The sequence below is a fragment of the Sorghum bicolor genome, chromosome 9 (genome assembly GCF_000003195.3).
Source record: "Sorghum bicolor cultivar BTx623 chromosome 9, Sorghum_bicolor_NCBIv3, whole genome shotgun sequence".
Classification (NCBI taxonomy): domain Eukaryota; kingdom Viridiplantae; phylum Streptophyta; class Magnoliopsida; order Poales; family Poaceae; genus Sorghum; species Sorghum bicolor.
The window spans coordinates 12,208,682-12,222,194 of NC_012878.2; the positions used below are offsets into that span (position 1 = coordinate 12,208,682).

General features: G+C 41.4%; 3 protein-coding genes across 4 annotated transcripts; 1 reads left to right on the forward strand and 2 right to left on the reverse strand.

Moving 5' to 3' along the window:
• Positions 1,780-3,612, forward strand: LOC8066622. 2 transcript variants are annotated; one of them, XR_002447499.1, is made up of 2 exons: positions 1,780-3,381; positions 3,473-3,612. XR_002447499.1 is itself a non-coding variant. In XM_002439425.2 (2 exons), the coding sequence occupies exons 1-2, from the start codon at positions 2,003-2,005 to the stop codon at positions 3,561-3,563; spliced, it is 1,311 nt and encodes a 436-aa protein (XP_002439470.2). In that variant the 5' UTR covers positions 1,780-2,002; the 3' UTR covers positions 3,564-3,601. The 2 variants fall into 2 exon arrangements, 1 of the variants encoding a protein (XP_002439470.2); XM_002439425.2 differs by having other exon boundaries at positions 1,780-3,222; positions 3,473-3,601.
• Positions 3,481-7,512, reverse strand: LOC8055767 (rhomboid-like protein 11, chloroplastic). The gene is made up of 7 exons (XM_002440769.2): positions 6,675-7,512; positions 6,450-6,568; positions 5,274-5,359; positions 5,069-5,109; positions 4,817-4,983; positions 4,663-4,725; positions 3,481-3,875 (listed from the first exon to the last, which is right to left on the reverse strand). Exons 1-7 carry the CDS (start codon positions 6,844-6,846, stop codon positions 3,711-3,713), a joined length of 813 nt encoding a protein of 270 aa, XP_002440814.1. The 5' UTR covers positions 6,847-7,512; the 3' UTR covers positions 3,481-3,710.
• On the reverse strand, positions 7,610-13,159 carry LOC8066623 (coiled-coil domain-containing protein 25). Its single transcript, XM_002440770.2, has 6 exons — positions 12,811-13,159; positions 12,095-12,222; positions 11,868-11,971; positions 8,977-9,064; positions 8,501-8,562; positions 7,610-8,064 (listed from the first exon to the last, which is right to left on the reverse strand). Exons 1-6 carry the CDS (start codon positions 12,921-12,923, stop codon positions 7,912-7,914), a joined length of 648 nt encoding a protein of 215 aa, XP_002440815.1. The 5' UTR covers positions 12,924-13,159; the 3' UTR covers positions 7,610-7,911.

The following is a 13,513-nucleotide window of genomic DNA, read 5'->3' on the forward strand; positions in this document are numbered from 1 at the left end:
TTGCTTTGGCAAAGCAAAAGAACATGAGATGTTTTATTCGCAAACTTTCGGATGCGTGATTGGTAATTACCCCTTTAGATACCTTGGTTTACCTATGAATACTAGGAAACTAAACAATAAAGATTGGAAAACAATTGAGGATAGGATCGAAAAGAGACTTAGTGGATGGAAAGGCAAAATGCTTTCTGTGGGGGGACGACTTGTTTTGTTAAACTCGGTGCTCTCAAGTTTACCGATGTTTATGATGTCTTTTTTTGAAATGCCGAAAGGCGTTTTAGAAAAGATAGACTACTTTAGGTCACGCTTTTATTGGCAAAGTGACCAACATAAACGGAAATATAGACTAGCCAAATGGGAAGTTTTATGTCAACCCAAAGAACAGGGGGGTTTAGGCATAAAAAACTTGGAAATACAAAACAAATGCTTGCTCAGTAAATGGCTATTTAAGTTGTTGAATGAAGAAGGTATGTGGCAGAAACTTTTAAGGAATAAATATATCAAAGATAAGACTTTAGGGAGCTGTGTTAAAAAACCAACAGACTCTCATTTTTGGAAAAGTTTAATGAATGTTAAAGACTCTTTCATGGACTTTGGCTCGTTTAAAGTGAGAGATGGGTCTCAAACTAGGTTCTGGATAGACACTTGGTTAGGAAATAAACCCCTTAAGGATAAATTTCCTGCGTTGTTTAATATAGTAAGGAGAAAACAAGATTCTGTGGCACAAGTGATTAGCTCTTCACCACTAAATATCTCTTTTCGACGAAATTTAGTGGGGGCAAACCTAACAAACTGGTACAGAATTGTTGCCTCTTTACAGAATATTAACTTACTAGAGGAAAAAGATGTCTTTGTGTGGAGCTTGAATGTATCCGGAAGCTTTACGGTCAAGTCTATGTATGCTGTGTTAATTAACAATGGGGTTAGAGTGTCACAAGACTTATGGGAAATTAAAATACCTCTGAAAATAAAAATTTTCATGTGGTATCTAAAGAAAGGTGTGATCTTAACTAAGGATAACTTAGTTAGGCGAAACTGGAATGGGGATAGAAAATGTTGCTTCTGTCACTCTCCAGAATCCATACAACATCTTTTTTTAGACTGTGTTTATTCCAAATTCTTATGGCGTGCTGTACATATACTTTTTGGAATTTCACCCCCTAGGGACATAAATGACCTTTTTATTAGGTGGTCAAAAGTAGCAACCAAAAAGTATAATATATTGTTATTAACTGCAGCATCTGCACTCTGTTGGGCAATTTGGATAACCAGGAACGAGGTGGTTTTTGACAAATGCAGGCCAAAATCTTTTTTGCAGGTTCTTTTCAGGGGAACGCATTGGCTTCGGCAATGGGCAAGATTGCAGCGGCATGATGATCTGCGGGATCAACTGATGACCGCAGGACAACACTTAGAGACATCAGCTCTGCAATTTTTTAGTTCCAATGGATGGTTATCAACGAGACATATTGGTCATGCTTAGTCTGAACCTTATTTTGTTTCGGTTACCTGTTTGGTTGGCTGTAAACCTTGCTTGCAGCATGTGAGTTTGCCTTCGGGTAAAACTTTGTAATAATTGGTCTGATTCTATCTGCGGATAGATGAAGCCGGATACGAACTATCCATTATCTAAAAACAAACGTGGCACCAGCTAACCAAGCTGAGTGTTACGTTCAGTTGGATTTCACTTTGTCGGTCCGGGATCAGATAGAACGAGAGATGAGATGGGGATACGAAGCAAGGAGACAACGTGGGAGTTAAGACCGCGAAAGCGAACCGTTCTTGTGAGAAGAGCCACAAGATGGAGGAAGACTCCGAGAGGGACCCGTGAACAACACACACCGGGCGCCAAGGGAATTTTCTCGCGTCGGACCCCATGCCAATCAATCCCTGAAAATGGCGCCCGCGAGACCTCCACTCCACACGACCATCTCTCGACCGCACGCTGAGCGCGAGATATAGGTAGCCGCCACGCGCCCATGCCCGGCGGGGTCGAGCGCCCAGCATGGACAGATGCAGAGCACCCGAGGCCAAGCCACCGGATCACGCAGATGCCGACGACTCCGATGAGCTCAGCGTCTTTGCCGCCGAGCGCTACTTCTACGGAGACGACGCGCTGCTGTGGCCGTGCGAGCGCTCCTCGTCTTCGCTGTCGTCGTCCGCGTTCCGGACGGGGACGCACGAGCACGACCGGTCCGTCCCGACGCCGACGGCCGTCACTAGCTCGTCCGAAGCAAGCTGGAACAGCCGCTCCGCTCTGCTGCCCAATGAGCCGGCCGAGAAGTTGCACGCTGTCGCTGTCGCTGTCGCCGCCGCCGCCACTCCGATCATCGAAGCGAGCCCTTCCGGGGATGAAGGTCAGCGGGGCGGACGCAGGCCCGCTTCGTCGTCTAACCTGCGGCGGTGGCTGCTCGGAGTGGCGGCGTGCGCTTGCGCCGGCGGAGATTCCGAGGAGTCAGTGGGCGCCGACGAACTGGAGACGAGCGAGCGGTTCCCGGAAACAGAGATCCCGGCGGAGGTCACCGCCGCGAGATCGAGTGTGACGCCTGCGAGTGGCAGATGCCTCCTCGAAGGCGACAAAACAACCCTTGCCGGAATGGATGGCCACCGCCGTGCCACCAACAAGGTTGAAGTATCTACGCCAATCTTGCATCACCAAGCAGTAGCCACCTCCGACTCCGACGAGCGGCGGCGGCGCATCAAATCATTGGAAATGTTCCGGCCGGTGCCGGTGGGCGACCGTGGGAGCGCGCTCGGTTCAGCGACGCAAAGCTCTGCTTTTACAATCGTCGCCGGAAACACGGCTCTGGGCGGTGATGGCGACGCGCCGCGCGCGCCCAGCGGCGGCGGAGGGACCCCTGGCGAGGACGACGCGGCTCCGAGCGAGCTTGGGTGCGCGTACCCACCTAGCGAGGCCAGCGTTGTCTGGAGCGTGGTCACCGCGGACGGCGCGGCGTCCGGCAACTTCTCCAGCGCGGCGTCGGGGTACTACTACCACTACTGCTTCAACGACGTCGACGAAGGTGCGATGCGGCGCACCGCTGCCAGGAACACTCGCAAGAGGAGAACCGGAATGCTAATGTGCATGAGCGAGAAGGCAGTCGACGCTGTTGGGCCAGCTCGGTCCGTTCACCGGCAGGAGGTCCAGCCAGCTGCCGTGCCAACGCTGGGAGCTTCTCGCGGCAGCCGGAACGGCCATGGACGTGATTCGCCGCCGGTAGTCAGGTACTCCAGTAGGTTGGATCTGGAGGCACCCGGCCGCCGGTAGAGCACTTGAGCTGTGCTCTGTGGACAGGGCTGCCTGTAAGGGCTAGATGTTTGATTTGGGCAAGTTCTTCGAGGATTGTTTCTTGTGAGAAAAAGAGAACAATCGTGTTCGACATAGTATATTATCTCTTCTTTTTATTTGTTGTTGATCAGAACTAGAATGGCAAATTCATATAGGCAAAATCTAATTGATCTTTCATTCTTGCAGAAAGTATATGTGTGAAGGAAAAACATTTGAAGTGCCGGATAATCAAGATGCTTACATTGGTTTACAAACGAACTTTACACTCCAGAACTGAACTTCCGGATGATCTTTCATTTAAATCCGAAATGTTACAACCGAATTTTCGAAAAATAGCTATCATACGAAGAAATGATAATGAATGAAAAATTGACAATAATATGTTAGGCTGATAATGTTGTTGATAAATATATTTATTTTCTATTTACTCTCTTTTTGTTGCCTTGGGATTATCATCATTGGATGAAAAAGGGATTCTGCTGACCAGAAACACCAACGCAGCACCTATCAAAGCACCTGATACATGAGCAATGTTGTTCACTTGAAACGATTGCCCTGTGATTGTTGTTGCACGTGCTGCTTCCATGACCTATCAGTTAAAGGAAGACTAATCAGATTGTAAACAAGTATTGGCACAGGAATAATAGGTTGATTATGGATGGTGGTGACACATATTTGCAAGGATGACCTAGGGTGACAGGTTACACTTTAGGGGACGTTCGGTTGGCACGGAATCAAGTGCCGAACCAATCCGGCCAGGAATGTTACTCTACGTTATACGGCCAACCATCACCAGGAAGCGTTCTGGCCGGGAATCAGCCTAAACGAACAGGCCATTCCCCTTGGTGTAGTTCAACTACTGATAGATGTGCTTGAAATCATCACTATTATCTTAGTAATTCTAGTACTTGAGTGTCATGCGGATGTGTATGTATCTTGTGCAAGGTTGTTTATTCAAAAATAATAAAGAAAGAGACACATCAGTCAACATTATATTCTTCGTAGTTTAACTAATGTTCCCTGTGGAGGTAGCATGGTGCAAATTTTCCTGGTTTTTCATATATACAGTTATCTTGAACCAGGTTTTGAAACTGTAGTAGATGACTGTTCTCGCTAGTACAGTCATTCCTATCATTCATATCCTCCATGGAATTCTTTTCATACTATCTATTCTATTAGTATTACTATCTTGCCGACAGAGTTAACATAAGCAGGGGAAGCACTGGATATGCCACCCGAAGATGTATTGCATTTTTCATGTACAATATGATGGTGAGAAAATAAAATCATCCATTTGTTACAATTCTGTAATAACATACCCATTCTTTTACTTCAAAATGATTAAGGAAAGCAACAAAACAGTGTCATGAAGGTACCTTGTCAACAACAAATTGTCCCAGGATAAGCACCTCAAGAATCTTTCTCCAATCCCATGACATCTGCCATGACAGTAGAGGCGACGTTAAAGAAACATTGACTGACTCGTTATTACGTAAAAAAATTTCAGAAGGACAAGATTGAATCAATCACCTTAACTAGAACACTAATGGTGAAAAGGCCAAAAACAGCACCAGATGCTCCAAGTGACACAGAGGATGTTGGAAGAACCAACCATGAAATCAAGTTCGCCCCAGCACCAGTCAAAATGTAAGACATCCACAGAGCAAAGTTACCCTCTTCCTCCTCAACAAGTTTTCCTGTATATTTAGATCAGCACTAGGCATCCTTTAACTGAATTATAAGTTCCAAGCAGAGCATTCATTTTTAGCAATCAACTCTCACCAAAGATATACACAAAGAATAAATTGCTTGAAAGATGATTCCTGCAGAAAATCATCGATGACTTAATGAGTAACCAACCTCACAAAAGAAGTAAATGGATGAACTTATAATATATCCATCAGTTGTACTCAACTTTATCAATTAGTAATATATCCAAGCAGCAAGAAATAAATTAAATTAATCTGGAATAGTAAGTCAAACTAACCAATTGGCATGGCAAAATGTTGATGTCACAAACTGGAACCATGTAGGGAATGCATGATACAGGTACAGTGATTTTATTTGTCGTATCTGAAATGCAAGGGAACATAAATAAACAAGTAAATATAAAGTTCAGCACAGGAAAAAATGGTATATTTGCCTATTTTCTTAACATATAAACAAGAAATTTTAAGATATCCCCTTATCAAAGGAAAGAGTGATTACATCAGTCATAATTTTATCATTGCATTGATATAACCACAGTTGGTCTAGGATCTACGACAATTTAACCGATGGGATAATACCATTCTATGGCTGTTGAATAATATATGGCCTAGCCATAAGATCCATAAAAAACAAAACACAATAAGTCAATAATCAAGTAAGGATGGGACAATAATGCCGATGTTATGCATGGAGAAGTGTAGGTCAAATGTTGATTGCCAGAAAATCTCTCTTTTAGCCAAGATTGCCAGAATAATTTGTTTTTTACTTATATGAGATAACTTCATGCTTGTTTGCATCATCATGAATTAAATACATTTATAATACAGACACCAAATAGTCAAATACAAAGCACGCTGTGATATGAACCCTTTTCTATTAAAACAAGTGCAAGATTGATAAATGTATTGAATTATCCAAGAGCAGAAATTAATACTGATGTCCAACAGACTAAAATCCTTATATGTTGACCCAGGGTCAAAAATAGTTGAGCTGAAACCATGATGAAACAAAAAATATAATGTATTCATTTTTCTAGTGACTAAGATTAGTCCGTTAGCTTGAATCTGTAGAATGTAAATCTATACCAGCAAACATATTTGTAGCAGTCAATTTTACAACATGGTTCTAAAATAAATAAAATGAAATGTTCAGCCTGCCACAATGTCTCATCTAACACAAACAAATACTCCAAAAACATCAGCAGCTATCGGTTCAGTTGTGAATAAATTCAAAATTAAAGAAGCAAATCTTGCATATACTCTATTACTCTTATGCATGATGTGTTTGGGAATCAAAATTTATATCACCCTGCTGAATTGGACAACAAAAATTTGCACAGTAATGTCGATCTTTATACAACACAAATTTGCACAGTAATATACATCTTTATGCAAGATGAACATGCATCACAGACGCTTCAAGCTTAGCTTCAGGTAGGCGATTCCAACCATACCTGGAGCAAGTGGTCGGCCACGTAGATGCCGAAATTGAGCAGCAAGATCCAGAAGATGCCATTGGCGCGCCTGCTCCGCGGTTGCTTGTCCCTGGCGATCTCCAGCTCTTCAACCAAACCTGCTCACAGAAACCGAGACCATCTTAGCCAACGAGCTTGTTCAGTTCGTCAAAATTCCTCGCTCAAAATCGACGGGAGAGAAGCGGAGCAGTGCCGGCGCTTCACCTGAACGCTTCGTCGCGTATTGGAGCAGGCCCCGCCGGACGGCGGGTGCCACGCGAACTGCTGAGACGGGGACGAGGTGGCGCCGGGGGAGGGAGGAGAGGAAGGGAGAGGAGAGGGGCTTCAAGAAGGTTCTGGGAGGGGCGGGGAGGAGGAGCAGCTGCTGCTGCGCCATGGCTGAGGTGCCTTTTCCCTTCTCTAGCTTGTTGTGCTGGGTTTTGGGAGGGGAGCAGAGGATTTATGAACGCAAGGGCCCACTTTCAGAGAAAGGTATTGTTCCAACCGTGTGATGCAGGATAAGAATTTTCTTTTGCAGCATGTTCATCCCTTGTGTGATTTTCTATGGTAATGATGTGTAGTACAACTCTGGAAAACTTTGAACTTTTGATTTTGAAGCAACCATGACGTTAGGAATACTCACTTGTCAGGAAAATTAAATAACCTCATTAAAATAACATCAAAATTCAAGTAATATTTAAACCCGCAGATGGTATTGACATGATAATACAATAATACAATAAACTACAAATGTCAGTGAAATTAAATTGTATTCCGAAGTTTTGCTAAAATGAAACGGATAACTGTTGTTTGTCAATATAACTGGTGCAAAAGCCAACAAGAGTACAGAAACCCCTAGCAGTTTGTCAATGACAGTCTTGGAAGGTAATTTAACTTCAGAAAGCAAAGCAGCCGAAACTTTACATCAACCCTATATTCTTCTATTCATATATCTTTAACTGGGGTACCAATCCTCAACCATAGCAATCATGTAGAATTGTAGATGTAGTAAAAGAAAATGAGCCGTCCTTCAATTCTAAGAATCTCCAAATATAAGCTAAATGTGGTACATTTCTATCACTCCTGCGACAAAATTCGTAGCAGAAAGCATATATGTAACAGTGAAAGTCCCTAATCCGTTCTCCAAGCAAAGAATGGAATATCCACGATAACTGCTGCCATGTATTTATTGTTCAAAAAATCCAGGAAAGCAGAACTCCATTACCATTTCAACTTGATGAACAACAGACCACTACATCAGCCACAGTTAGAGCATGCACTGTTGTTTTTTCAGCAAGTAAACAGGTTTACATAGACCACAACAGCAAGAGACAATAACAGGCCATGGCCTGCCCCATGAGTCGTTTAGATCCAGTATCTCGCAAGCCTGTGATACCCCTTCTGTCTTCGACAAAAGCAGTTCAAGGAAATCTTCAGCGTGACATTTATCATGTCTGCCCTATCACATAAAGTCTTCTTCAAGTTCTTGCAGGGTCTTGCTACCAGAAGCAATTTGCTTGTTGGAAGTCATCTTCTCTTGGACCATTAGACCCTTGTAGCTCCTGATATCAGCCTGCTTCTCTTTCTCAAGCCTTTCCATCTCTTCCCTACGTTTCTGAAACAGAAGAAAAACATAATCCAGTGATCTGTTATTTCAGTATTCTAACTGTCAAAAGTTCATCACTTCAGCTAGCCCTGTTCGTTTGAGCTTATCAGCTTTCTCTCACAACAAATCAGGGAACAGTACTTTCTGCCATGGCTTTTCAGCACAGTGACTACTGTCAAAACACTATGGAGTAACAGATCTGTTACAACCAGTCTGCTGCACATAAATATAATTTGATATGTTCTAGAGAATTTATTACAATAGAATCAACTACATAGATCTTTGGTTTCTCCAAGCAGATCTGTTACAACCAGTTTGCTGCACATAAATATAATTTGATATGCTCTAGAAATAGAAACGATTGCATAGATCTTTGATTTCTACATAATCAGTATATGGCGACACAAGAAAACATGGCTGGTATATAGCATTGGAAATAGCTTACCTTGTCTCTAAGCTGTGCCTTTCTTTCTGCCTTTTCAGCAGCACTAACAGCCTCTCTTTCGGCTGCAGCAAATGATGTCATGATTATCAATTCAATATCCAAGACTAACAAAAAATTACTGGAGGAAAATAACAGGATTGAAGTGCACAATGCGGCAAGCCAACATGTCAAATCCATCATTCAGTGAAAACAATAATCCATCACCCATGCCTTTTATTCATAGACCACACAAATACCCACGTATAGGGAAACATTTCCATGATTCACAAAGTTCTTTTTATTATAATAATATGTTTTTGCGCATCTAAATTCTGCACAACCTACACATGACAATGACATTACATCCTCACTTCCTTTGTGAGGTCAATACTCACTTCAAGAAGCCCAAAAACCAAAATAAAATTAGTTAATCATGTTCATATAGAATGCTGACATAAAAATGACAATGGAAGTACTTTCAAATAAATGTGACATACCCTTCAAGTCAGGTTTCCGTTCCACCTTTGTCTTATTCAGGCGGTTCACAATCTCATTGATCCTCTTTTCTACTTTAATAGTGCGAACCTTCAAAACGAATAAGATACAAGTATTATAATTGAAGCAATTCATCAACTTTAGTCCACGTACTGATAAATATGAGCAATAAAAAATAACGAAAATTAAATAGGTTGGTAGGAGATAAATCCTCGTAATTAAATATAGGAAAAAAATAAGTTGCAATAGCTAGTGACAAATGGTAAGGGAAAGTCATGATACATAGATTTAGGAAGGTAATCTAGTAAATGTTCTTTGAAAAGGTCAGGAAACACAAAAATAAAACCTTTTTAATCCAGACATGACATCGCTAAAACCCAACATGCCATCACCATCTAAATCTGAATTTAAACCACATTCTGGCAAAATTTCTCGTGATTATTTCATGTACATGAGGGACAGAACAAACCTATTGCATCCAACTGCAAGTATTGGATGAACCTAACACCAAATTAATAACAACAAGACACCACTGAACAAACACAAACATGCTGCGCGTACAACTCTAACAGGATCAACTCTTACAAAAAAAAGATCCATTAAAAGATAAGTCGAATAGTTAGCACACTTAGGAATATACAGATTTTAGCTATATACCATCATATTAAACTATTTAAAAAAAGCCAATTGACCAAGCATCAGTATTGAAAAACAGAGTGCAAGACTCAGCAATTACATAATAAACAAGTAAACAACAACATGCAGCATTATACAAGATTGATGATGCATTATATTAATGATCAATACATAGATGTTAATATTGAATTATAGACTTATAGAGCCTCCATGTAAAGTAGCCCTTTGTGACAACATATATGGGAATTATGTTTAACCACTAAGTAATAGTTGTCTCAGTTATATAGTTTTGTTTACTTGCATAGGAGTACAATATAGAAGAAATTATGACAGTGTCTGTGGAGACTGCTCAAGCATTTAGTACAAGCTTGTCATTAGTTGCTGATATTAGAGTTATGCACTGATCATGGTTCATGGATGTATTTATGATTTTATTCAGTGGCAGATGCTGACATATCATCATTGCCTTCTGTGTTAGTAATTATTAGATGTTTATAGTTTGTTCTTTGTCATTGTTGTTAGTTGGTCACGATACGATGTTCTCTTAGTCGAGGTATCATTATGAAACAACTACATAGTATTTGAAAGCTTATCATCCATAGATAGAGAGCAAAACCAATGTTTGTTTCAAAAAGCACTAGTCGCTTGGCATGCGGCTCTGCCTAGCACCTAGACTTTCCTAAGCAGTTTTACTTTTTCCACTCAGCTGGAAGAATGCATTGTTAAATAGACGAAAGATGGCATATTACAACATGGATTGGGCATTATCATTCATCTATGAGTTCCATGGCCACAATTATCTTCCTCTATCTCTGGTTTGTTCTTTGCATGGTTCTTAAGGCAGTAAAGATGAGGCGTGGCGAGCCACCACCTTCCAGACACCAAGGCGTTTAAAGTGTGGAGAGGCGACGCCACACAAATATCTTATCTTAAAACATATACTAGAATTTAGAAGCAAACTATACCTTAATGTTGCCAATTCTTAGCATGTAATACCACATTAAGTAGTGCTGCTAGAGTACTGTAGCTAGGGTGCACAACATAAAGTAGCAAATCTGAAATCTCTCCTCTCTCAGTAGCAACAAATTAGTCTCTAATGATATAATAATAACTTAATTACTAGTGCTGAACTGCAGAACAGAGAACCAGACACACATCCACACAATCATAAGCAGAACTGCAAAACAGAGCAGCTTGAGCATGGGCAGGGATGGAGGGAGGAGTAAGAGCAAAGGAAGGAGCACAGAACAAAGAAAGGAGCAGAGCAAAGGAAGGAGGGGGATGAAAAGCAAACAAGGTGAGAAAAAAAGATAGACCTGTGAGCAGAAGACAGTGGAGGAGTTGCAAATCAAGGAGTAGATGGAAAGGGTCGCGGATAGAGGCAGGCAGGCGGCACCGCTGGGTTCCAGGTGCTCTGCCGCCTTCTTCACTTCCCCCGCTCCCCTCTCATTCCTCCCCTCTCAAATGGAGCGGATTACAGGATGGGGCGCATCCTCGCAAAGGTGTAGACGTGACTCCCTCATGTATCCCACCCGCAACTCCCTCACTTACTGCACAAGCGACCTCCCTTCTCCCGTATACAGCGCCTTTTTGCACATGCTGCAGCCGTCCGACGCCTTGCCACGTGAGGCGATACCATACGGATGGAATCCACGGCAAGCTCGACACCTCGATTCGTAAATCGATCAGACGCCTAGGCAATGCCTTGAGAACCATGGTTATTTCTCCAATTTCATACATAGATAATGTTCTAAGTCACTCTAGTCTAGGTGGAAAAACAACTAAACAAAGTGCTTTGGTGCCATATGAGGCAGTGCAGCTCTACCTACCCCCATAGGCATCATCTATTACCACTTTTTATAATAGAGGGCTAAACATTTCAAATTTAACTCGCGATAGTAAATATGCTACTAAAAGTAATTCAAAGGTTGGCTTAATTACAGAAGCAATACAAAAAACTACAAAGATCAAGGAGCATCCAAAGCTGATTAAAAGAATAATGTCTTATGAAAACTTTGTTATTCTAAAGTTTAAACCAAATTAAATTGCTTGCAAAAATAACAGTAAGGACATTTTTTAAAGTCATAGGCAGATCAAAATACTAGTTCTACGGTAAGGAACCCTATCTGAAGCATATATTACGCACCTTGATCCACAACCATAAAGCACATAAAGTTTGTCAATATATATAAAAATGCATATGCACATAATCCTGCTGTAAAAATAGTGAACAAAAAAGAAGTTGATGAGCTCTCACCAATTTAGGGTTGTGAAAACCAACTTGACCCACATCCATTGAAGGGGTCTTCTTTAAATTGTACCATGGAGTATAAACTACATCAATGTTATTGACTTTATTACCTGCACCAAAATAGAAATCATGACATGTGCCTGACTACAGCTTGTATAATATTACACATTCTTCCAAGAAAAGACAAAGCAAAAATTTGTGACATAATATTGTCTCTTTGTAGTTTGTCCAACCTTGAATGGAATTAGCTTTGACAAGCTGTGCACAGTCTTCCAGCAAACCCTCACTCATGTCATCCATTGTTTGACCTTTATTCAATCTCACATATACATGTGCAGAGGACATCTTATCTACATGAAACCTGCATTCATCAAAACCAGTTTAAGGTAAGAAGCATGACCCTTAATTGTAGAACTTAATGAGGAAATGCAATGGACAAAACGATATGTACAAAAGGTGAACTTAATATAAACAATAGAAAAGCATTGACAATCCGACAATTATACAGACAATTGTCCAGCACAAAACACAGAGAAGAAATGATTTCACGCCACTGGTAACCACTAAGGAGCACTGTTTACTAACGAATCTAGGCACACAAATACACTACTGTATAATGATTAATGAGATGGTCTTTGCCTTGACCACAATGACAGAAATCAGTGCATACTACCAGCAAAAAGATATGATGACAATAGAATGCCAAGAATTTACTAGCTGTTCATTGTTCTGGACCTGATAAAGTAACAATCAAGAAATGTGAACAAAGATTTTTGTTTAATTAATCCAGAAGTTAGTGCAAATTATTCAGAAATAGTACACAGTTAGAAATACCCAGAAACCGTTCCTGCACACAGCAATCACGCATACTCCTCCCACTTATACCTATATAAGCTCCACTAAATCTTCAGTTACTACGACCCACACGACCAAGGGAAGATGAGGTTACCAGATGTCCTCAGGGAAGCCGTATTTGATGAGGTCCTCGTTCTCGTACTTGTCAAGGCCCATGAAGATGGTGTAATCGCCGGCCTCGGGCCGCACCTTGAAGTAGAACACCATCCCCGGTTTTGAAGGAGGGCCGGCCGGCCGCCCGAACGGATCAAGGAGGGGAGGGAGTCCCCTAGGGTCCGGGCGGCGGAACCGGGCAGATCTCACGGTGGCTCCGGAGGCGGCGACGAGGGATTGCGACGAGGGGAGGGGAATTTTTATCTAGTCTAGGGTTTCGTGCGCGTGGAAACGAAGCAGAGTCGGGGTGTTGGGCGACATTAAATTTATTTTTAAATATATTTCTTCGCTTTTTTGACTGTCTTCCGTTCGGCACTCGCCAGTGCACATAAAAGCTTCGAATGTTTTTTTTTTTCTGTCTTCGGTCGGCAGTCGGCAAGCTTCGTCCGGCGTATCATATCTCGCGACATATACATGTAGTCTTAAATAAAGATTAAAAAAATAGTTAATTATATAGTTTTTATATAATTTATAAATCTAATCTTTTGAACCTAGTTAATATATAATTAGACAATAATTATCAAATATAAACAAAAATACTATATTACTCAAAATCAAAAAAATTTACCAACTAAACAAGGCCTAAGTCAGCCAGTCCCACTAATCAGGTCCTAGCAACCTTTTCTCCTCTATAAAAATGACAA

Bases quoted from the DNA above. Each gene is read 5' to 3' on its own strand.
- LOC8066622 (XM_002439425.2), top strand. From the start codon at position 2,003: ATGGACAGATGCAGAGCACCCGAGGCCAAGCCACCGGATCACGCAGAT. The intron at 3,223-3,472 runs GTACTCCAGTAG...TCATTCTTGCAG, and splicing joins GATTCGCCGCCGGTAGTCAG to AAAGTATATGTGTGAAGGAA.
- LOC8055767 (XM_002440769.2), bottom strand. From the start codon at position 6,846: ATGGCGCAGCAGCAGCTGCTCCTCCTCCCCGCCCCTCCCAGAACCTTC. The intron at 5,360-6,449 runs GTATGGTTGGAA...CTTGCATTTCAG, and splicing joins TGGCCGACCACTTGCTCCAG to ATACGACAAATAAAATCACT. The intron at 3,876-4,662 runs GTACCTTCATGA...TTTAACTGATAG, and splicing joins GACAATTTGTTGTTGACAAG to GTCATGGAAGCAGCACGTGC.
- LOC8066623 (XM_002440770.2), bottom strand. From the start codon at position 12,923: ATGGTGTTCTACTTCAAGGTGCGGCCCGAGGCCGGCGATTACACCATC. The intron at 12,223-12,810 runs GTAACCTCATCT...TGATGAATGCAG, and splicing joins GGCTTCCCTGAGGACATCTG to GTTTCATGTAGATAAGATGT. The intron at 9,065-11,867 runs GTGAGAGCTCAT...TTCGTTTTGAAG, and splicing joins GTTTTCACAACCCTAAATTG to GTTCGCACTATTAAAGTAGA.